The sequence below is a fragment of the Anoplopoma fimbria genome, chromosome 8, assembly GCF_027596085.1.
Source record: "Anoplopoma fimbria isolate UVic2021 breed Golden Eagle Sablefish chromosome 8, Afim_UVic_2022, whole genome shotgun sequence".
Classification (NCBI taxonomy): Eukaryota; Metazoa; Chordata; class Actinopteri; order Perciformes; family Anoplopomatidae; genus Anoplopoma; species Anoplopoma fimbria.
This window is the reverse complement of record NC_072456.1, coordinates 14073231-14098207: the sequence shown is the minus strand read 5'-3', so window position 1 is coordinate 14098207 and position 24977 is coordinate 14073231. Positions and strand designations below refer to the sequence as shown.

The 24977-nt window shown below is 38.5% G+C and overlaps 2 protein-coding genes across 2 annotated transcripts; both read right to left on the bottom strand.

Moving 5' to 3' along the window:
* Positions 1–1100: 1100 nt before the first annotated feature.
* Positions 1101–11428, bottom strand: comp (cartilage oligomeric matrix protein). The gene is made up of 19 exons (XM_054602118.1): positions 11362–11428; positions 9307–9380; positions 8808–8859; positions 8311–8459; positions 7813–7950; positions 6879–6956; positions 6323–6475; positions 5631–5735; positions 5198–5305; positions 4944–5103; positions 4540–4658; positions 3655–3707; positions 3349–3542; positions 3083–3261; positions 2929–2977; positions 2450–2646; positions 1891–2063; positions 1517–1656; positions 1101–1182 (listed from the first exon to the last, which is right to left on the bottom strand). The coding sequence occupies exons 1-19, from the start codon at positions 11426–11428 to the stop codon at positions 1124–1126; spliced, it is 2247 nt and encodes a 748-aa protein (XP_054458093.1). The 3' UTR covers positions 1101–1123.
* Positions 11429–14671: 3243 nt separating this feature from the next.
* tmem38a (transmembrane protein 38A) lies at positions 14672–24726 on the bottom strand. Its single transcript, XM_054602301.1, has 6 exons — positions 24392–24726; positions 19099–19255; positions 18059–18243; positions 16852–16939; positions 16156–16273; positions 14672–15392 (listed from the first exon to the last, which is right to left on the bottom strand). The coding sequence occupies exons 1-6, from the start codon at positions 24513–24515 to the stop codon at positions 15189–15191; spliced, it is 876 nt and encodes a 291-aa protein (XP_054458276.1). The 5' UTR covers positions 24516–24726; the 3' UTR covers positions 14672–15188.
* Between the last annotated feature and the right edge of the window lie 251 nt (positions 24727–24977).

Below are 24977 nucleotides of genomic sequence, written 5' to 3'. Positions count from 1 at the left end.
AAAGCTTATAGTGAGAATAGCATAATATCACTGTTGTCCTGTAAGTTGTAGTAAAGATCTGTAGTTATTTATTTGTTGCCATGTGATTCTCCTTATGTGACCATTTGTTTATAAGATGAAAGAAAAATGTCAATTAAAATGAATGTGGAAGACAGATTCTTCTCTGCACATAGTCTTGATTTGCAGAATATGCTGATTAAAAAAAACTGTCCGATGTCACTTTACAACATGGCAGCGTGTTTGCTGTGGACATGCATGGTGTTTCGATCCTGTTGTATATTGTCTTTGCTATCATTTCTATTTTGTAATCTGTATTTCCAAATGCAAAGTTCAAAAGATTATTTTCGATATATGCATGCATGTGAAATGTTCAGAATGTTGATTTCCACTAAAAGCTGTCGAGTTTTAAAAAAAAAAAAAAAAAAAGTCACGTCTGTTACTTAAAATCAAACGTTTGACCTTTTTTGCAGTAGAGCTATTATATGATATGGCTTAACCTTTAATATATTATATTAAATTTACTTAATTTAAAGATGCTTTTCATGTTGAAAACATTTTAGATTAATTTGCATTATCAAAAACAATTGACAAATTTAGAAATTAGTTCTCCACACTTGATGCATCTGACATGTTTAAAAAATACCTCTCACATTAAAATGTATTTAAAGCTTATGAGATTATAGCAAATCATTTCTTATAGCTTATATTCTATTATAATTTATTAAAGTCTAGAATCAGTATTTTTAAATATCCACAATCAGCTGTGAAGCCACAGTAAATGGTCACACAAAGATAAATTATCAAAATGCTGCACATCATTTACCAAAATCAACATTTATTTATTAGCGACAGTGTTTTTCAATAGTTCTTCCTTCAAAGGTATAAATTGAAATTTGAATATACACTTGACAATATTTTGTCTAAAAATTATTTATGACAGAAATTTCTTTGTTTTGGTAACAGCTTAATAATTGAAAACAAAGTGTTTTATATTACCGCTCCTCTTTGAGTCTTTACTGCTTTTTGTTTTTTATAAATGTTTGCAAAGGGAGGATTTTTATTTCTGATCTCAGTTGTGCTTTGGAAAGGGTTTCCCAGAATTCCCTGGCCTCGTTCGTTGTAATTACATCGCCAGCTGGACCTGCTGGGCTCTGTAGGTGTCAAAGTCCTCAGGAAGAGTGTCTGTAGAGAGAAAACCACATGAGGCGTTATCTCTGTTTTGTTCACAGTTTGAGCAGCCAAAGGGCAAAATACTCAACATGGAGTATAAAAAAAATGTTTGAAATTTGTGGCTGCATTCATATCTCTATTTTGCATTCGGCTGTTTTCAGCTAAAACAAGTTCACACACCTAAATTTATCAGAATGCTCTTAAAAATGTTGTGCAACACAGGTGAGTGAAATGTACAGGAATGCTTTTTGTTTCTATCTTCAGCGATAACTGAAGGTGATGTCCCCTAAGTTTTAAAAGACACAAATTAATGCTCATTTAAAATCTCCTGGTTTCAGAATCTCACCGTTGCAGCGATAACGCAGATTGGCCCAGATGATGTTCTCCTGGGAGAAGCAGAAGACTCCCAGTCGTCCTCCTCTCATTGTGGTGTCTATTATGACCCCCGTGTCCGCCACCATCTTGGGACCCTCGTAGAAACGAACTCTTCACACCGTCAGAGAGAAGGTAACAACATCACATAGAAGCAAACTGGTTTATGATTTGTAGGTTGGTTAGAAACCAAGACAATTTAGAAGCAGCTGGAAAGTTTATGTATTCTTTTTGGCAGTAGTTTCTTCCACCGTCCAGCTTTTGAGCTAAGCTCGGCTAATAAGGACATAAAACTGAATGCACAGATATGAAAATGACAGATATGTATTCCTTTAATTCGGTCAGTACCTGATGTAGCCATCGGCGGGTCGATGTTGGAGGAACCAGCGGTAAGAGGTCTTGTCCTTCCAGCCAACATTGCGAGCGTCTTTCCACAGGAGTTTGACCTGATCGCTGGTGTCGCCGGTGTGCCACAGGGCGTTCCTCAGGTTTTCACCTGGACCCGTGTTTGACTTCACAGCCTTTTAAAAAACCACAAGCGACAAGAAGTTTGATCTTTCATGTCCTCAGTTAGCATGTAATGTAAATGACTGTAATGCATGTGGTGTCAACTCTTGTGAGAGTCTGTAAAACTATTCAGGAACAATTTGGACATTTACATGTGCCACTTTTCTAAAAGATATGTGGTTGAACAGTCCATCAGAGGAGTCTCCCCAATAAGGATTTACTGCAACCTGGCAACCCAAATGTTGAACAGATCTATAATTAGATCATTAATTAGTGAGTTATTAGCCAACATTACATTCATTAATATGAATGGAGCCTTATTAGAAAGTGGTAGTGGTATTCATAAAACCTAAAAAGATTCATTTCTGCAACCTTTCTCTGAGGTGGAACGGTCGACTACCTTCAGTTGGATGCCTGGTTCTGCCACGGCTCTGAACGGGTTTGCCTGCCAGTAGATCTGCTCCACCTGCTTCCACATCACCACGTAGAAACTGGAGCTGTCTTGGTACCCGAAGATAAATCCTGCGTAGTCGTCATCCGTCACCGTGTTTACATGAAACGTCCCTTCAAAATCCACACCGCTGAAAGCTGTGTACCCTGGTGGAGACATAATCAGACATTTTCAGGAAGCACTTATTCCCTTGCAGTTGGTTGAAAACGTTGCTAATAAAATTAAAGGGAGCTGTGATCCAAGTTTGTCTTTTAATTGCAATATTTATTTAGACTTTGTATTTAGTACCTATACAACTAAGGCTTCTTGGATCTGCACACCAATCCTCTAAATTAGTTGTTGACAATCTTCTCATCTAACTTTGGTCAAGAGAGCCAATGCCAATTTCCCAAAATGTCAGACTTCTCCTTTAAATATAATGCTCTTACCAACAGCCAACCCAGGATCACTGTTCATGGTCTGGACAATCTCTCTTCCCTACACAAACAAAAGAGTGGATTTAAAAGAAATTTAATTGGATCAAGATTTTTAGTATTGTGAGACACAAAATGTACATAAACAAAACGGGAACAAACGTTTAACCTGGTTCAGCACCACCCAGTTGGGGTCGATCTGTGCGTCTCCCTCCGGATCTAAAACGACGGTCTGGTACTCCCTGAAGTCGGTGAGGGTGACCTCAGCGTTTTCTGGACAAACGTCGATGGTGTCGATAATGGTGTCGTTGTCAAAATCCTTCTCACATATGTTTCCCACACCATCACCTGAGAAGATAAATATGAAGACTGTCTTCAGAGCCAAACCTTTTCTTTATTTGTTATTTACTGGATGTAGTCTCGGACGTTACCCACCGTTAGAGTCCTCCTGTAGAGGGTTGGGGATCAGACGGCAGTTATCGGGACCAGGTGGCAGCAGGTCCGGGATGCCGTCATTGTCGTCGTCGTCGTCACACTCGTCTCCGATGCCGTCCTTGTCAGTGTCCAGCTGGGAGCTGTTGATGACGGCTGGACAGTTGTCCCGGGAGTCTTGGTGACCGTCACCATCGCTGGACATGAGAGACTTTTACTGGCACATGCAGACTTTGGTCTCCAGTGCACCAGTTAGACCAGTAATTCTGATTAAATACATGTGATGTCATTGATGAAGTCACACAGTACCTGTCCTTGTTGGTGTCACAGGGGTCGCCGATCAAGTCGTTGTCCACATCCGTCTGAGAAATATTAAATTAATTATTGTTTGTGTGAAATGGAACAAAGTCAAAACAAGATGTTCTGCGGTTGTTAAGACGTTTTCAAGTTTTTGTCCAGATGTCGTTGGTCAGTGTTGTTAGTTATTTAAACTCTATCTTTTGAAATTACAAAAAATATTTAATTACTACGAGTAATGGGGTTCTTCATGAATGTCTCACGATTTTCAGCGATAGTGTTGTGTCTGCTCTATTTTCTCTGTGTGCCACAAATGAATCTGGCAATAAAACACAATGATAAATTACTATAAGTGATATAAGTGATATGTTATATAATATAAATGATATTAATGTGATAAATGATCAAATTTGCTTCTGGTGTGAACGGCGAGGCTTCTGCTCGCCCACACAATTGACATAGTGAGACGTGCACCTGCCCTCAGTTGGAAAAGGAGATGTAATTTTTCCCCAACTCTTATTTGAAAATCTGAAGTTGCTTGCCTTTGTTACCAGGTCACTGTGATTTAAATCTGATAAAACCACACAGTTCCCATAAAGCAGGTTAATAAAATTAGAGTTTAGACTGTGTAAACTCAAACTTTGACTTTCATTGTTGAGGATTAATATTTGATATTTGAAAAATTTGTCATTTCTTTTTTTAGAAGCTTTATTGCCTTTCCTAGATTACCAACTTACACTTTACTTTGCATATCCTTTCATCCTCATTTGCGCCGTATTCATTTTTCTCTATTCTGCCAGAAGAGTTAAACCTGTAGGTGCTTTGCTTTCTTATAAGACTCAGATATATTTTCTTGATTTAAAGGCGACATTTTTACACAAAAAAGAGATTTGTGACCTGGTCAGGGTTTGGAATATAAGGACAGCTGTCGCAGGCATCTCCCACTTTGTCTCCATCTCGATCTTTCTGGTCAGCGTTGGGAACCCTTTTGCAGTTATCCAGGCGATTTGGGATTCCTGAGATTAGAGTGGGAAGCAGTGAATGTTCAAGTGACTTCATAGTACTCCCCTGCCCACTCTGTTAAAGCTCTATTTGTTCAATTTTTTGTCATATAGCCTTAATTTAGCTGTGTATGCGTCAAAGAACTGTACAATCATAACTCACATTAGAGGTCTCTCTTATTTTAGTATTAATAAATATTGATTCGAAGAATTTGCAGCTTTAAAATGACTGTTCACAACTTAAAACATAAATACTTGTTGTACAAAAAAATTTGTGTAAAAAAAGTGTAGAATACTAACCGTCTCCATCGATGTCTTCGTCACATTCATCACCCAATCTGTCCACATCTGTGTCTTTTTGGTCGTTGTTTTTGACGGCGCGGCAGTTGTCGCAGGCGTCGCCAAAGTCGTCCTCATCAATGTTCCTCTGGTCCACGTTCGGCACCAACACGCAGTTATCCTGTTACATCGATGAACACAGGCTTTACATTAGTTTTTTTGTATTGCAAATTATTTTTTTTAAATATCCCATCACTGTCTTTTTTCTGCATCACCTGCATGTTGAGGATCCCATCCCCATCTGCATCCTCATCACAGGCGTCTCCGATTCCATCACCGTCGGCGTCTTCTTGACCAGAGTTGGGAACAGTGAGACAATTATCCTGAAAAGAAAAAAAAACAGTCACTATTTAGGTAGACTAAAATCAGATCCATCAGTGTTATACATCAGTTTGAATTTTGGTGTCCCATTATGGACAAACTTTTTTCTTCATAAAACAGTTAAAACGCCAAACCACGGCCTTAGTAAGACTTCAGTTAGTATCTGTAAACTGAAATAAACTTTATACACGCTATAAATGTACAATCTCTCACCAGGCATCACAACATACTGTTTATTCTGTATATTACCACATCTACATAAGACCAGTACAAATGTAATCTTCTCGGATGGCTAAACTATGGTTGCTTGTTGTCATGGAGACCCACCTTGTTACAGTTGTTCTCAGGACAGGCCAGTTTCTCATCGGGGAAACCATCGATGTCGATGTCGGCCCCACAGAGGTAGCCATTTCCAGCCCATCCAACTCCACACTGTGAGGACGGATAATGTTTTATGTACCGCACAGACTGTTTTCATTGGCCCTGGCGTACATACTGCATACGGTACCAGTGGACCTTAAGTGATCAAACAGACTTTTGATTTCACAATATCTGGCACAAGAGGTTCATAATTCAAAAGAGTTCGATTTGAAATCTTCATGATATTTTCAGCCGCTTTGTACAAACTCTGTAACTTCCAATCACTTCTTGACTGTCTCATTTAGAAGAACTTGTGGCAGTAAATTAAGTACAATTAGCTAGATTTTACAAAAAACAATGCAGGGAAGATGTTGGGGGTCAAAGACAGAGTTTTCTCACAAAAATTGAATATAATATGATTTATTATGAAGCTGTTTTTCTCCCCAAATCAACTTCAATTGTAACAAGTCCCTAATGAGAGATTTATTTAGCACAGAGATTAAATCAAAACTTAATTAAGAGGATAATGAAGATCGTCACAGTTAAAAATTATAAAACAATGAAATCCCTCACTCCTACTTGGGGCTGCTTCAGTGTAGAAAGTTTTGCTCAGAGAGATATGAACCCAGAACAAAGAGAAGAAAGTGCGATTCATTCACCTGACACTCGATTCTACCCTCTCGATGGACGATGCACTCGGCGCTGGTGTGACAGGGGTTTGGTTGGCCGTTCCCACAGGCTCTCTCCGGCTTACAGCCCCGCCGCTGATCCCCAACGTAGCCCGTCTTACAGGGACCACACCTGAAGGAGCCCTGTGGACACAAGGACCAACTGTCATTATTTGAGGAGCTGGGAGTAAGATTTGGTTGAGTTTGACTGGAGTCCACAAGCTTTATGAGCAGTGATTTTCAGCTGTTTCCTCAACTCTGATTGGTTGTTTATCTTAAGGCTTGGTGGAATCTTGTAAATGTCGTTAGGAGCACGAAAAGGAGCAGAGGAATCGGATTTTTCCACAGATTATCTGTCTCATCTACTGTCAGGATATTGTAACAGTTTGAGCAAATATGACAAAAAGTTATATTAATTAAAGTTACCAACTGTAGCTTTAACGAGCACCACATGTTTGAAATTATATTTGTCGTCAAATAGGTTTTATTAGCAGTGGATTTTCCTTAAATGTGACAGTCATTGTTTTATTATAGTGTTTATACTCACAGGACTGTTCATACAGACAGAGTTCTCCACACAGCCTCCATTGTTGAGGCCTTCACACTCGTTTATGTCTTTGCACACCTTGATAGGACAAAAGCAGACGGAGAGAACATTAGAAAAAACATCAATGGGCTTCCACATCAAGCCTTGACTAAAAGGCAGAAAAAAATGAAGTGCAGCAGAGTGAAGACAGTCCTGTGTCGAGGATTGAGGTGGTGCTGAAACAGACCAGTGCTCCCTGTTTGACGTACTGTATATACAGAAGAGAGAGGAGGTGGTGAGGATGAATTTAGAAAGGTGCTGGTGAGAAGCAAAGATAAATATTTTCAGGTGCAGAGGGGAAAGTTTTCTTCTACCTCAGGATCAGCAATATAACATAATGATACTATTTATGTTCATTTATCAGCATCTTGGTACCTTTCACAGCTCATTTTAAAGTTTTAATTACATAGATATGTGACTGAATCTTGAGTAATAAATCTTAATATGGACAATCAATTGTCTTGGATAACAGTATAATGTGGTAGTTATTTAGTTAGTTAGAAACTTTATTGTCGAATGGAAAATTATATTTGGCTTCAACACAATCAACATCAACTACAAAACACAAGGATTTCATTGATATATAAAGTTACTGTCATTTGAATTTGTTATACAATACTAGTTATATTATACATACAACTTCCCAAAAAATAAAATTCATCTGTGATAAAATACACTAAACTCGAGGTTCACTTACCAGCTTTAGCTAAAGAAAGTGGTGGAACGTGGTCAAAACTTAAGAAAAGCCAGTTAGTGAGAATACTTTATCACAGATATGTGTTCCCAAGTGAATTATAAGCATTTCTTTCTTTGTTTTCCTCTTTTGTTGTAGTAGTCTCCTAGTTAGAGAAGTTTAGAGGATCTGAACAGTGTGTGTTTGTTTTTCACTGCTGACCTGTTTGTTGGCGATGGCGTAGGCGAGGCCGACACCCTGGACCTGAGAGCCGGTGTATCCAGCAGGACAGGTACCACAGCGGAAACCCGGGGAGGTGTTAATGCAACGCACGCCCATGTGACACGGAATCACAGTACACTGTCGACAACAAGGACAGAGAAACAAACATCCTGAAACCCAAATGTGGTTCTGTTGTGCAGAATGCAAAATGTGTGCAGCGCTATGCTGGCAATAAGAATGAAAGAGGTGTAACTCTTCCATACTAACCAGCCGCCCGACCCAGCGGGCTTTCTAGTAACTAGAATGTAAACCATCCGCATCATTATTAGACGCTCAGAGAAAGTTTTTTGTGAGTGAGATGATGTATTATAAGGCCTGAATAAACCCAAACAGAGGACTTCCAACCAGAAAACTTCATCACCTATATTATATAACCTATTGTATTGTTACACAACTAAACATGCATTATGTGATCTCTCGTGTGATATCTCTGCGTACCTCGTCTACATCAGTGCAGTGGGTGCCGTTGCCCTCCATGCCGTCGGGACAGGGCCCACACTTTATACCCTGAGGTGTCTCCTTACACTTCACCCCTGGGTGGCAGGGGTTGGGCACGCAGGAGGGACGAGGCTGCACTCCTCCCATCCCTGAGGAGAGAGAAGCTTTATATGCAATTTCTTTTTAACGATCCTGTAGTTCAGTAGCTCTGTATGATGATGTGAAACTCCTATCAACATATATTAATATTGTTTCGTTGTATCTCAATGTTAATTTTTGTACACGTCTGAAAGTCTGAAAAACTATGAGAGAAGAGTTCTTGAAAAGTTCAGCCATTATTAAAACCGTGATGAAAGTGGCAAAAATGTGTTGTCATCAACGACAAAATTCTGTGGAAAAAGTGTTGGGAAAACATTGAATGTTAAAATAGAAAATCTGTTTACACAATAGTGTAAGGAAAGCATTGATAAGAGTTTCTGTTTGGTTGTTCAACTCACCGCAAGCTTCACACTCCATCACGGTGTTCTTCAGAAATACTATCTCCTTTATCTGGAAAAACAATCAATAAAATGCTTGTATCAAACCTCAAGCCACAATATAATTAAATGTCCAGCTTTTATTCTACTTTTATAAATAAAGTCTCCTGGTACACCAGTGTAAACATAAAGGATTTAGAATAGAATCCAGTTTTATCTCTTCATATTTTAAATGCATCTGATTCTGTCTGACAATTGTTGTTTTAACTTTCACCTTTTTTTTTGTTTCATCTTTAAGAAACAGAGTCGGTTTAGAACTGACACTGAACTGTTTTCCATGTTTTAATGTCTGTATAACTCCTATTTTATTTCTATGGTAAAAATACAAAAACACATGACCCAACAAGCAGCCCTGTGTGTCTGCACACAGACGTTAACTAATCAAAATGTAGAACATCAGCATTATGAACAGATACTTATTAACTTCATGCTTTCTTTCTAAATGTTAAAACTGTTTTACTTGTTGTTTCAGGAGCTCTTTAATCTCAGCCAGGGCGAGGTTTGTCATTTTAATCTGACTGATGATTTCTCCATCTAAAAAGAAAAAAAAAACATAAGCATTTCAAGATACACCTTACACAACCAAATGTATTATAACCAGTTGTTTACCTTCCCAGTGTACGGGTCCTCACATACACAATGTTTTAGCCGCAGACTCTGAGCTACATTCAGCATTTACAACGTTCAGCATGTTGTGAATTTTTTAAATCCACAAAATACTTTTGGTTTTTTTCAGCCATTAATGTAGAAACCGTTTTGTCTGATTTAAAGGTTTTTCTTTCAGCAGTTCACATGTCACCTACTCAGTCTTCCTGTTGGCTGAACATCAGGGACCAGAAGCTCACAGGGGATTAAATATGGACTTGTGTGGGGGGACAACACAGATGTCCTCCTGTACAACATGACACACTGCCTGTTGTATTAATACCTGACGTTCCTCAGCCACCGCAGCTTGTATCCACCTCCCACGTATTCACTGGAGTCAGAGATGTTTTTGTTGCAACTGCAAAATTGATTTTCCAGATTTCGAATGATACAAGATTTCTGGAAGATACATTCTTCAGGCCTGTGTACTTAACTCTTTGGGCGTCTTTGTGTTTGATCTGGATTTTCAATGCAAATTGTCTTTTTTTCAAACAAGAAAAGAATAAATCAAAAAATCCTCTTCTCAGATAAGAAAAGTTTGAAGTTAAATTGAGTGTGTTTAAAATATTAAAACACAAGCACTTATTCAAATCAATACACTCAAAGGTTTAGGTGCAACACTGTTACATGGTCTGGTTTGACCACTGGTGGTTAATGTTAGCTTACGTAACTGTTGTGCAACCAACATTACTGTTATCTGACTTTATGCAACCCAGTCGCCAGAGAAACTTTTGGCATTATACGTTTCTGCAAACCAGGTGATAAGTTGAATATCATGAATCAAAAATAAGTTTCATTAAAACATTTTATAAATACGTTTTTCATACCAGCCTCGTATCAGGCCTGCAGTGACGCACAATGCCTCGTGGATAAAGTTGTGAAACGACTGGTTAGGTTCAGGCATCAAACTACTTGGTTAAGATTAGAAAAAAGATCATGGCTTGTGTTAAAATAAAAACGTAACACAATGATAATGTAATAAAATGAACATGTGTTGAGTCTAGTTTTGGTTTCACCTCGGACACAAACAGCGGTCTCCTGGGTACAAGTCCTGTGTTTGTTTGACCAATACAGGCGATCATTCTGTGATTAAACTTCATTTGAGATGAAAATACAAAACATGGATTCTCTGGAAAACATATACATTAATCTTATCTCAAAACAGGATGCGATGCTCAGCTGTGTTCACATCCAGAAGCAACAGGCTGCTTGTACTAATTTACCCAAAGACCCCATCAGCCCCCACCACCACCACCACCGCTTCCCCCAGAGGAGCAGTACGAGGGCAGAGACCTCCTGAGCGTCAAGCACAGGAAATGTGTTAATCCCATCAGTAGCAACTCTGTTTACTGAATGGATTCCACAGCAGAGAGACAAGATGCTGGAGATAAATCACTCTCGCTGCTAATAGAAACGTAAATTAGAACCTTTTCTACGACAGAAAGCTCTCAGTAATTGTTTTTCCTGATTCTGTGCAAGTACAGATGTTAACTCAGTAAGGCTTTGCACAGAAAACTCAAACTCCTCTGAGCTTTTCTGAATCCTCCACAAGTCAAATATTCATTTACATAATGAGAAAAAAATGGTGTAAAAAAATTTAAATAAGCAACAAAAATAAATCCTAATTCAAGTTTAAATTCTCATCCTTTTTAGACGTTTTGCTTTTCCCATTTCTCCATCTTCACAAATTCTTTACTATATTGGCTTCAATACTGATTGTGGGTTAAACCAGTGGCAACTTTAATTCAGGGCTTCTCTCCCAAACCTCTAACTCCCCAAGAAGATCAATTAAGTATTATTCTTTATTGTTTTCCACATGCACCGCCCAAGCCAGAAATACTGACTACAAAATCTAAATAATTTGTCTCACCTCTTTGTCCTGCTGCAGTGTGTCCTCCCATGCAGAGCGCACAGTTCAGCACCAGAAACCACAGCATGGTTTAGTCTGTGTTCACAGGACAGACGGTTCAGGTACAGCTTCTTCTCTCTCCTCAGCCTTTAGACTGAGTGCTCCTCCTGGAAACCTGGATCCAGCCGTCTTCCTTTTATACCCCACTCCACCTCCCCTATCTGGCTGACATCCCCATCCTTTTCCCTAAAACTCCTCTGCAAACCACTACGTTTAAGTAGTGGGAATAGGAGTTTGATTGCACAACACATTAAATTCCCATTAACCTTAAAGTAAAATTGCTTAATGTTTGGACGATAATGGGGGTTCATGGTCAATTTATTTTCTTCTTCTTTTTGTTGGTTGGTTATTTTTTGGTTGATTAACTTACTGGCTTGTTTTTTAAGGTACTAAAACTGGAAACAATACATTTAACCTTTTTTTACTTTAACTTTTTCATTATCATCCTCATCTTTGTAAACTGCAGCACAATGTATCTTTGCACTCATACACCAATTATTGTCTTTAATATGTTACCAATTAATAATTTATCTATGCGTTTTTTAAAAACATTGTAAAGTTTGTGTTTGACTTGCTGCATTTCCTTTAACCAGTATGTTTTATTAGTGAAACTGATATAACAGGTTTACAAAGACACAATGTTTGCCTTGAAATAACCTCCTGCATCTGAATCAATACAAATTAAATAAGTAACGATAATTATAAAGTAACACAGAAAAGCACAACTCAGTTTTCAGATAAAATCTGAAAAAAGTGATCCAGTCCTTGATTTATGACAAACCCATGTTAACGGTTTCATGATTTCAAATGCATTAGAACTTTTCTGTGTGTGTGTGTGTGTGTGTGTGTGTGTGTGTGTGTGTGTGTGTGTGTGTGTGTGCGTGCGTGCGTGCGTGCGTGCGTGCGTGCGTGTGTGTGTCTTAGTCATTAATGGGATCAGCAGATGTTGGTTACATTCCTTGTAGTTAAGGTTTTGGAGTATTTGTCCCAGATCACTTTGATAAGCTCTCACCACCTCTCTCTCTGTCCTGGCCTGCTCGCTGCCTTGCCCAAAGGAACATGGATGTGTCACTCGGGATCCTTCGCTGGAAAAAACAACACAGCAGCTCATTTTCTGGCGATATGCTGGAGACCTGGATGGTTCTACTCCAAAGAGGAAGAAATTACACATTCATGAGATCTTTCTTCTCGTCTTTAAACGGCATGTTTGTGGGAGCAAGAAGTCAGTAAATGAATTATATCCTACTTGGTTCAATAATGTGTTTTATCAAAGGATGGACTGAACACTAGTTAAATTAACAAATAGTTCTCCCTTCTTTACGCTATTTGTAGCTACAAGGTTGTTAAAATCATCTAATAACACACTGTCTTATATTCTTTATCATCTTATTCCAACTCAATGCTATATAATGTTTATAGTCAAATCCAAGACTCAACTTGTTATAAGCTGCACAGTTTAATGAAAATTATTTTTTTGTCTTTGTTTTGCATAATTTTATACCCATGTCTCCAAAAAGGAAAATTTGGAGGTAAAAAAAGAGTTTGAGTTAAGAGCTGTGTTGCTCCCACATGTACTTCCCCCAAACTGTGTCCTTTTTTTTTTACTCTATCCTCTACTATTAATGTGAAATGAAAAGAAGAAAATTAGGTTTGAAAAACAACTCTCTCACTGCTTTTGAATTGTGAGCAGTTAAATTTGGACTCTTAATTTTGACCAGATGGTGGGTGCTAAATGTTAAATGAAAAGAATAAAATTAGGTTTGAAAAACAACTCTCTCACTGCTTTTGAATTGTGAGCAGTTCAATTTGGACTCTTAATTTTGAGCATTATTTCAGTCTCACATCTGCATCTTCTACAGAAATGATCCAGTTTTCTCATCAATAAAGTTCCATGTCATACTTAAAACAGCAAACAAAGTAGAGGATAGAGTAAACCTTTGGACTGAAGCTGCAGTGATGGTTTCTGTGAGCTCCAACCGCGCAAAATGCAGCGAACCGATCTTTTACCTCCTGGATCTTCTCTGCTGCAGTGAGGAATGTTAAGGTCAAAGGTTGGGTGTAACAACCTCCTGCAAAGTTCATTAGTGATGCTCAAACAAGAGTTTGTTCATGCGACGTGGGGGCGTCCAGGTTTCTCAGGACGTGACCTGAGGTCGACCTCTGACCTTTCCTGTCACCTCCCAACAGCTTCAAAGTTGCATAACAGAGAAAACAAACATTCTCCCGCCAGCCAACTGGTTCCTGGACCAGAGTTGGTCTTAAACACGTCTTAAATGGTGGAGTTTTGGCACTTATTTTTTTACAGCTAAGCATAAGTGCAATACAATGAATACTCCTAAGTGTTAAAAAACTGGTGTCAGCGCCAAAATTGCCTCTCAACAGCTCTCAACATGGTGGGTCGCCGCTAACAATGCTGACAGTGCTGACAGAGCTAACAGTGTTAACCTCAGGGGGACCAGATGGTGGGTGCTACGCTTTACAGAAAATGTCCATGTGTTGGGATGATGTTATCACGTAGCCGGCCCTACTAAACAAAGCACAGAGAAGCTGGGACGACAACATACACACACAAAGGGGGAAAGCAACCTTATTCTCAGGTAGACATTACCCCACTATATGCTTTATTAGCGCTCTGAATATCATATAGAGAGCTTTAGAGGAAACATCTGCCAGGGTTTTGGACATATTTCAACCTTTTTTTTCTTATAGCAAATCAACTTGTATCAACTTACGTATTCTTTCAAGATACGGACACTTGTTAGCAATTTGAATAATAGTTATCTTGGTTGAAAAATTCTACTGTTTTTACTAAGTTTTTGTAAATTAAACAGCCCAACGTTTTATAAATTAGTACAACCAAAATAGCATTGTACAGTGGTATATGTAGTAAATGTTTCAGTTTTAGGTCAACAGCTGTGTTCTTTGTTTTGGAAAGCGCAAAACAACAAAACATGTACAAAAAGTTGATGAAAGATTTAAAATATATCCAGCCCTGAAAATTTTCATTAAAGTTACTTAAAGATGAATATGTCCTTAAGCATCCTTTATAGAAAACTGAAAGTCACCAAAACCTAAACAAAGCAAAACATATTTTTTCCCCACTTTTTTTATATGTAATATCCTAATTCATACTGCTTTATGTAAAACTGGACCTAAGCTAAAGCTGAGATGAACACAGAAACCTGTCATGAGACCCTGTTATGTAATGAAAGCATTTATTACATAGAATTATATTCTAATAAGAAAAGGAAATCAAAAAACACTGAGACAAAATGTTTCTCCTGATTTTATTTAAAGACAGGAAGTTGTAATCATCTCAATGTAGAAAGCAGAAATGTTCTTTCAAATGACACTCGTCTCACATTTTAATTTCTGATTGAGACTCAGATTAATTGTATTTTCTATTTCTTTCTGAACTGAAATACGGTTTGGTGGACTTAAAGAAAATCCTAAACATCTGTAAACACAGCTACTGATGTGTTGAACAGAGGCCATTCTAAAACGACCGCGCAGCTGCTAAACGTGGATCACCACACAGTGTCGAGCACCGATGCAGATGTTCACAAACGCACAAATAAATATGTTTTAAAATGTCCAGGTTCGGTTAAAGTGTGAAACATTTGCTGTGGTATTTAAGGAGTCCTCGTTCTGTGTAAAACGCAGAAAGCACCATTTTGCTCTAATAGAAAGGGTCTCATTTGGTTGAGCATCAAACTGCCCCTTTCCCATAGAAAGGAATGGGAGGTCCCATCATGTGGAGGCCATGATGCAGTTTTCAGCTCGGCGTCCTACTCGGCTTTCTTGGCCTTCCTCTTGCGGGCACCTTCGCTCAGCTCTTCCTTGGTTTTGAGAGGTGAAGATGGAACGGCAGCGGGGGCGTGATGGTGGTCTTCCTCAGATCCACCCAGAGGGGAACCGAACAGCAGATAGCAAACCCAGGACTCAATGAGAGCGAAGGGGGAGCCGTGAGAGTGTCGGGCGGTCATCACCACCTGAAGGAAGATGGTGTCAGTTATAGAGGAGATTAGCCTTATTTTGTGATATCTAATTTAACACTTCAAGATTAGTTTATTCATTACGGGAGGTCCCGCTCTGCTTGTGAAGACTGTTTTGGACTTGGTTTATCTAATAAGGGATTCTATTTGTACCAGAGACAAAGATGAATCAAAATGGATCGGCCACAGATGCATCAGTTTTTTCTGTTTTTAAATTTGACTTACACGTCCTCCAACTGTATGGAAATAAAATAATTAAATCGCTGAAGTAACCCTTTAAAGGGGACCTGTGGAGTTTATTCGACTGTTTCTCACCAAAATTAATTCTGTGTATCCTAGAGGCCTAACAAATATCTTGAAAACACTCTTAATTTAAATAGATAAAATCCGATATATGTGGCAAGATACAAACAAAACAGAGAGCTGCTCAAAAAACACATTCTAACTCCTAAGTACCAATAAAGGTCCAAATGTCGACAGGGCACCTTTAACAAAGGAGGCACATGAATACACATAACAAAACCTAATCTAATACAACAAGAAGTATAGAGGCAACACTGAAACAGCAATTGTTAGAAATATTTACCTCCTGCTCCAAAGGCCTCAATTCAACTATCAACTCATATGACATCAAATCTATTTCTAGAAGGGAAAATTATTTTTCTTTTCTTTCCTAAACTTAGCTACTTGCTGATCTAGTCAAAAAGAGTGTGATCCTCTAGTATTCAAAACAGATTCTGAAATGTTAGGCTGATCTTACCTTGCTTGTGGCCATAAAGAGGGTGAAGACAAGGATGAGGGTGCTCTTGGACACTGGCAGCCAGTGAGCCTCCTGCAGGGTGAAGAGGATGGCTCCGTACAGACTGGCTTTGGTCGGGCTGCAGAGACCAGAGAAAAAAAAACATCAGAATAGCATTATATATATATATATATATATACTGTATATATATATGTGTATGTATGAAGTTAAGTAAACTTCTTCTTGAGACCGATATAGTTATTTATGAAAAAGTGTGACAACCGAAAATATTTATGATACTTTTTACATTTAAATTTAATGTATAATTGTTTAGCTGAAGGTTTTGATTTAAGGTTTTGTCTATTGAATCATTTCACATAGGCTTATTAAACCCCTCCAACAAGTTTTAAAAACATGAATCCAGGCTTTTCTTTTAGGGGATAAGAGATGTTCTTCTGGCAGTGTGTAAATAAGGTTAATTACAGTCTGTCAAAGTGCCTTTTAGATGTTACCACTGGGGGGCACCAGAATCAAACAATTATTGAATTCTACACTCAGTGTCAACAAACCTGCTGTGTTTCTCATAAAGGCTGACAGTGTTTTGTGTAGTAACTATAACTTTTTAAGTCCTAGTTTTGCCTCTGATGTTTGATTGGAAACCCCTAATGCTCGAGCAGCCAAAAACGAGTCTATCAGCAGCGGGAGACTCCGGCTTACAATGACATGTTGAGGATCTCGTTGGTGTCGGGCCTCCACACACCGCGCAGCAGCTGCTCAAAATTGGAAATGAGAGCCACCCCAGACCCTGTGAAGATAAAAATAGACAGAGGAAGAAAAAAAATGAGGACAAAAAAGTTCGTGTTTGGTTGGACTGCTCTTATCTGGCTTCAGCTTTCATCCACCATTTTCAACATAGACGCCTGCAGGGCATAACTATTGCAGAGCCTAGACCAGGACAACCCTTTATATTTATTATTTCTATCGACATTTTTCTAGGTACAGGAAATATGGGGTTTAGGTGTGCAACAAAGACATAACCTGGTTTCTCTGAGCAATCTGGTTACTCAAGTGCACGTAAACATACTGACTGTGAACACCGGTACTGTCACACTGAATGAATGTGAATGAACATCACATGTGCACACTGGTATGCACATGTGACGTTCATTCATGTTTAAATGTGGTGGCTTGCTGAGTGCAGCTGTGATTCAACACAGAGTGAACTGAAGGCTGACCAAGCAGCGTTCAAGACTTTTTTCTAAAGTTGAAACGATTGAAAGTCAATTTATCGATCAGTAGATTGACAGACAAAAAAAATAATTCCAACAATTTTGATCATCGATCAATCAACAAAGTCATTTTTCAAGCAAAAATGCCAAACAATCCCTTTGTTGCAGCAAGATTTGCTTTCTTTTCTTTGTCTTCTGTGAAAGTTAACTAAATATCTGTATATGGTATCATCACCTCGGGCTTTAGGGAATTCTGAGGTGCATTTTTCACAATTTATTTGACAATTTACAGACCAAACGATTAATCGACTAATTGAGAAAATAGTCCGTATATGACAAATAATCATTAGTCGCAGGCCGACCTTCTTGAAGGTAAAGCTGTTAATATTTGTACAAAAAGAAGCTACATTCGTGAACTCACGACAGAATAAATTAGCTACAGGTCCCCAAAAGTTTATACTCATGTTGTTTGTAATCATAATGAATCTGTTCGTCATCTCTCATTCAGTGACGGAGTAACACATCTAATTTTGGTTGTTTTGAAAATTCCAAAACCCATTTTAAACATGACTATATTTTGTGCCACAACCGTTTTGCTAATCTTAAACTGTAATACTGCATGATATACTGCCAAGTTTGTAACACCACCTGCCCTGTCATCCAGTACAAACATATTTACAACTCAAGACACTGACCTTTGACGTATCCGATGATGACCATGATGAAGAAGCCATGGTGGTAGGCGTGGTGGGCGTGGTGAACACCAGCGGCGATCTTACGAGTGCGGACGACTTCCTTCAAGGCGACCAACACCAGCTTGATGGGCAGGAAAGCCACGCATTTATAGAAGAGGTTCAGTGGGCAGTAAAAGATGAGGTACCTGAGGAAGAACAAGATATTAGAAAGAGGGGAGGAGATGGTAGAAATGTAATAGTATGTGTATTAAAGGAGTGTATTATCTATCAGCAGAAATGGAATATTATATTCATAAATATTTTTTTATCAGTGTTTAATCATCTGAAACTAAGAATCGTTTTGTTTTCATTGTTAGGAATGAGCCTTGAATATCTACATAAGGAATGGGTCATAGTCACAGAGTCTGTTATGTTGCACTGCCATGTTTCTAAGAAATGCCTTAAACCTGCATTCTTTCTAATAGCCATCAGGGGGTGGCTCCTCTGGTTGTAAAAAGAAGTGTGATGTGAAGAAGTCTATGAGTAAATGACCATACTTCTCACTTGATTTAAACATTTTAAACATGAGTTTATGCTCTCACTCGCTAGTTTCAGTTAGTTTGAGAAGAGGTGTATTTGGTGAGTTGCAATCTGCAATTTCATGTTGTTTCATTGTTTCTCATGTTGCAGATATGGGTCATTTTTGCTTTGAGCCCTGCAAACTAAATTCCATGCGCCTATTATGATATCTAAAACCCTTAAAACATGACAACAAAAAAGTCTACCGATGACGTTGATGTTTTTTGGGGTAAATAATTTTTTGTGATATGGCTTGAACTGATTCTTTAAAGAAGTCTTTTAAGTGTCTTTCTCTGTTAAAGCAGGAAAAGAACCATAATGGGAATGACCTCCGAACTGTGTCTGGTAGGGGATCATTTTATCACATATACTGTCTTATAAGAAAAAGCATGAATATTTAAAAGCAGATTTGATGGTCCCATCCACATGAAGCAGTTTCTCTTCCCCTGGGAAGGGTGACGTCATTCTGAAGACTTTCTCACCAGACAGCTGAAGCCAGCAGGATGTGGCTGTTGTATTGGAAATAGTCGAGGGGGCTGCTTCCAAGCATGATGTCTGCCAGGATGTAACTACCAAAGCAGTAGAGCATGGCACAGAGCCAGGATGCCACCGGACTCCTGCGAGAAACCTCCACCGAGCCTGCAACACAGAGGAGGAGCTTTTAGGGAATGCCCAAAGCACACAGCTGTGACATGAAAATATCACAGCGAGTGGTTGAGAGGGATTTTCAGTGTGAGTGAAAGTTTGGTCAGGGGATTTGGTGAAAGTGGTGGAGTTTTATACACTCAGAGTTTATCGTGTGTGAAGGTTAAGACGTGTTTGACTTTCACTAAGTATCAGATGTCACATCGACTGTTTGGAGGTTCCTAAATGACTACAGCTACCGAAAAATACCATGAAATACTGATAAATCCAATTATCATTGCACATCTATGTGTCATTAATTAATTAGAATCAATGTATTTGCTTACAAAAGAGTGTAGAACTATCAAATTATTAATTACAGGTAAACAATCAAACACATGAAAAATTATTTTAAAAACTATAAACAAAGATAAAAAGTTTCAAACATGCTTAATGTATGATTTTATAATCAAAGAAATATAGATAAAAGACTGGCAGACATCAATGCATGTAGTTAATTAACTTTAGAATGAGACCTATGTATTTCTCCTTCATTTTGAATAAAAAGTACTCTTTTTACAAAATGCTCCTTTAATATCATCATGCTTTCTAAATGTATCAATTAAAAAGTAAATTGTGATAAACCACTGAAATAATTATTGCAGCTTCCTTATTAATGCCCTGCTAAATTCTGATGGCCTACATCCTGTTTTAGAGGCTCTGACCAAAACAATGTTCTGTGGTCGTCTTTGTTCTGTTTGGAGGAATCACAGGGGTCTGATCAGAACATTTCTGTTACTTCCTTTAGAGCAAAACTGTTGGGGATGACCTTGAAAAGTCATTATCAGTGGATCCCTTGTGTGTTTATGAGCTGTATCTTGGTCCACGCCCAGTCAACCAGTTCAGGTCACGCCCTGATAATCTGCCCGTTTATCATAACCTAATATTGACTCAGGATTCCCAAAGTCATTTATGAGTTTAAAGTTTACCAACTCAACAAATGTATGAGTCTTTAACATATACAGACTTGAGCAGCACAGACAGCTCTTTATAATGTATTAAACTTATTGTATGCTTTATATATTATCATTCTTTTTATATATATATATATATATATATATATATTGTATATATGATATGCTAATGTCAGTATATACCATGACATCTATACCGGTCAGAGAGGTCTACGCCCTGGTTTATAAAGAAACCCTTCGGCGGCCTTCAGGAGATTGGAACGCAAATGCCGTAAATCAGAACTGGACGTTTTCCACCTCTATACAATGTGCATTAAATTACACGCATGTTCTTAAGAAGACTTTTTTCTCTCACTTAATCAGTTACAATGAACTCAATCATAGATTCCTCTTTGACACAAACTTACTCAAATGCAGCCATCTTTCATCCAACCTTTTCTTATCATGGCATCAGACAGTCTGACAGTTGCAGCCTTTAAATCCAAACTTAACACTCATCTTTTCTCCTTAACTTTCAGTCAGTTGCTGATTCTTGGATTATTGCAGGCATCGTACCGGTTTTCATTATCTGTCCTGGCGGGTCGATGTCAGTCTCTGTGAATCTATTTAGTCTTGTATGAGAATACTGTAAACTTTCTGAGAACAACTGCATCTCTATAACTCTCTGTTTGTTTGTTGTCCCACATATGCATCCAAAGTGCCTCTCTCTCTCTCTTTTTTCTCTCCCTCTCTCTCCTTTTACTTCTCCTTGTCCTCTCTTTTCACACAGGCTTCTCTCTGCTCGACCATCAGCTGACCTCTCTCTCTCTCCTCGCTGTCAGTGCCTCAGTCCAGATTTTTGTATCTGGATCATTGTGAGATTCATCGGATGTTGTGGTTGAGCTTTTCCTCTTGTGTGTCTGTCCTAGTCCAGTCTCCATGGTGACGAGGAGGTCGAGTGGATCAGGTTCTCTTTAGAGACACCTGGAAGCTGCTTGACTGCCTGATCCATTCTTTAATATATTTTTATAATCTATCTATACTTTTGTCATCCTGATTGTTCGTTGTCTACTCTGTAATTTTATTATGTATATTTTGTTTGCACAACATTTTTTGCATGCCTGTCCGTCCTCTTGAGGTTTATTCAATTTTTTCCCCTTTATAGTTTTCTTTTTCTTATCCGAATCTATGGATGGAATCTCAGGACAGTGGGTGATGAATGCCGTACAAATTGTAAAGCCACTTGAAAAAAATTGGCTTGACATAGAAATAGCTTGTGCCTTATTTGCTGGCAGGTATCCATTACAACTTCATCCAAAACCATTCAATTATAGCTTCAGTCAACAGTTTGACCACATTTCTAAATGAGTATGCAAGGTGTGAAAAATGGCAGCTAACAATAGCAAAAATGTTAATGCTTGGTGCTGTGTTACAAATAAATCTCAAAGTGACTATAGCTGTCAAATAAATGTAGCAATGAGTAAAACAGTACAAAATGAAATGGAGTGGGATAGAATTATGAGTATGTGGCATAAAATGGAAATACTTATGTGACATACAAGTACCCCAAAAGGTCTACTTTAGTACAGTCCTTGAATAAATGTACTCAGTTACTTTGCATTGCTGCTGAAGTGTCCTGATTTAAAAACAACTAAACAAAATGCAGCAAAAGGCAAATTTTCACGCTTTCTAATGTGTGAAATCTGAATATGAGTGTGATCACTTAGGACAAACTACCTAAATATTATATATCTATATGCAAAGATAGACATGATTCTATATATCTGTTAGAGCAACACCGTTAGAGACGTTCAGTAAATGGAGATGTGAACAGAGAGCGGCTGCTTCACCGCGCAAATCTCCAACAACAGGTGGGTGAGGGTGTCGTGGTGAAACTGGTGCTCAGTTTAAAGGCCATCTGATCCTGAGAAATGCTGCCCCTATAAATATATTCAGCTCAACTGCTTCTCCTGCCTTGCAACTGTCAGGCCTGTCTTAACCTTTGACCCCCCCACCATCACCACTACCTCCACACACACACACTGTTGTTGACACCCAAAACTCATTCATGTGCTCTCTAACTATCCACTCTGACACATGTAGGGAATGGTGAACATAAAAAGATCTTGCAAATGTCGGCAGCCTGATATATTTGACTGTGAAATTAGATACAAAGTGAGATAAAGGTGTACAGTTACAGTCATGAAGTCAGCTTTAGTAGCAACGTGTTACAACTTGACTGAGCTCTGATAAAATTATAGATTTAAACCAAATGCTGATTGTTTGAATTAAAAACAAGCACTCTCTCAATGTTTTTGACCTATTTTTCTTTTAATTTAATACACAATTCAACAAATGTGTTAAAGTAAAGTCAGCCAGCCCCCTTTAACTCTACTACTATGAGAGACATGAGAGCCAGCATAGTTTCACATCTGTTTTTGACATCATTAAAACTTTAGAGACGGTAATAACTATGTTGAATGATGAAGTTGTGACTTTTAAGTACTCCACCAATGTAGCATTGCACTCCTTTAACCTTGACGGACTCATGATGGGCAGTTTAAAAGTATTTTTTATTACACGCATTCTGCTCATTTATCAAAACCTGGCGCCTACATTGGGTGTGTTATGTGAGTGGCATTTAATGTAGCTTTGAGCTGCTAGCCTCAAGCAGAGAAGGGAAGCAGAAACAGAGGGAATAGAGGCCCACTTCTTTCTAACACAACCAGACTTTTTCTCATTTTCAAACTTCTAGTCTTCGGACCAAAACAACGTTGACTCCAAAGACATCACTTGAGGCAGTTTATCAGACTTCACACAGCTCCCTCAAGAGACGCAGTAGGCCTACATACAGTTAAGAGTTAACTTTTTACAGTGACACTTAAACTAGAATAAGCTAATGGAATTTTTCCTTTCAAATAGAAGTTAAATTCATATTTCACTCAGTTTAAATCACCCTCATAGTTACAATTAACCCTAACAACCAAACAGAAAGATGTAGATATATTGTGAATAGGCAGGAATCACAAATCACGTTTTATTGCAAAAGAAACATTATGTAATATCAATTAACTTTCTCCAAGTAGCTCATGTAACATAAATATATAAATTGTTTTTAAAAAAGTGTGTTAATCTAACAAGTTGCTTCTACATTTTCTTCATTGAAGGTGTTTGAAGCTAAACTGTTGAGAGATATCTGTTATATCCAAATCATTTGGCTACAATATATCATGGAAGCTGTTGTGGAGGATATGAGGGTCCGATTTGAAGTTGTATACTTTTATATTTTGTTTAGTTCAGGTTAAGGTGTGTTTAGTGCTCCGACCATCATCACTGAAGGTTCAACTGAGATCAAAATAGGCCGACAATGACTGAACTTATATGTCAGAATGAGCCTTATCTTAATAGTGAGGAAAATTACTATTTTTAAAAGCTGCGCACTCCAAGGAACAGTAAGGTCGTTCTGGGCTGCTAGCTCAACAGCCTGTTTAACATTCAAACCCAATTGCAGCCTAAACGTGTGCAGCAGAGGGGCTTCAGAGGCCCACTGACGCTGTCTATTTCAGGATCTTCTATTTATTGCCTAAGTCTCTGGTATGCCCAGGCCTTTCTCTCAGGTTTCATGCTCCTTGGTCTCTGTTTCTCAAAGAAGTTAAATCTTAGAAAATATCAGGCTTTACCCAAAGCTGAGTGGTTTAATCCACTTCAGTGATTTCCTCCAGTGTAAATGAGGTCAGGCTGCTGCAGCAACAGACATTCCCTCACACCAAGCAAGCAGAGCTGTAAGTGCTCCTGCTGGAGTTTATGTAACAGGTCATGCTTTATAAGGACTGGGTACTATACAGATAACAGCAACAGAAAGTCCCTATAGGGATATTACAGCAATGTATGCTTATGACACAGAATATCAACCTAGTATCACATGCACATTCAATTCCTTACACAAATATCATAAATAACTTGAAACAGTTGAAATAATAAACAGTTGAAATAATAAACTTCCATGTTATTGAGTATATTATTCTAGATATTAACTTTGTGTTGCTGTAAATAAATGGTTGTTAAGTCACAGGTCTGATTAGTGCATAGCATACTTGCCAAAATAACAATCAGAATAGCTTATAGATAATCATATGCATCTAATAATTAAGGAAACACGTAAAAAAAGAGCAAAGAAAGAAGTGTAAAACAGACTGACCTGGCTCATACTTGAGGTAGAGGATGGACACGATGTAGTAAGAGAGATCAAACACGGGAAACATTCCCATTTTGGAGAAAACTTGGGCAAAATCGCCCAAATTAAGAGCTGCCAGCACTTCCATATTGCCTGTCTGATAAACACTGAGCAACTGTTTTTAATCTTTTTTTCCCCCCCTTCAAATTATTATTCCTACTGCGCAGTCTGGATCTTGAAGCCCCCCCAAACCCGGACCACCGACTCTCCACTCAAACCCCCTCGACAGTGGAAAGCCTGTGACACTCAAGCCCTCCTATTAATACCACTCATCTCCACAGTCTCAGCATCATCATCATCATCATCATCATCATGATATGCGGTCCATAACAGCTGCTCCGCTTTTTAGACGACATGAGGTTCAGCTACATGTCAGCTGCTTTTAGGGGGGAAAAAATGGTTTGTCCTTTGGTGTTCATCGTCGACATTTAAGCATTATTTCAATGAGTCACAACGCGATTAGAGGTTGGATTGTAACCTGGAAACACAACAAAGGCAGAGGCAAACGTCCAATGCAACATGGACGAAGACTCATTTATCCCTTCTTATA

Coding starts and splice junctions, on each gene's coding strand:
- comp (XM_054602118.1), bottom strand. CDS start 11,428: ATGCTGTGGTTTCTGGTGCTGAACTGTGCGCTCTGCATGGGAGGACAC. Junction 2,978..3,082: donor ACTGGGTGGTGCTGAACCAG/GTTAAACGTTTG, acceptor TTGTTTGTGTAG/GGAAGAGAGATTGTCCAGAC. Junction 1,183..1,516: donor TCTGCGTTATCGCTGCAACG/GTGAGATTCTGA, acceptor TTCTCTCTACAG/ACACTCTTCCTGAGGACTTT.
- tmem38a (XM_054602301.1), bottom strand. CDS start 24,515: ATGGAAGTGCTGGCAGCTCTTAATTTGGGCGATTTTGCCCAAGTTTTC. Junction 19,256..24,391: donor CTACCTCAAGTATGAGCCAG/GTCAGTCTGTTT, acceptor TCTGTGTTGCAG/GCTCGGTGGAGGTTTCTCGC. Junction 15,393..16,155: donor TCTTTATGGCCACAAGCAAG/GTAAGATCAGCC, acceptor ATCTTCCTTCAG/GTGGTGATGACCGCCCGACA.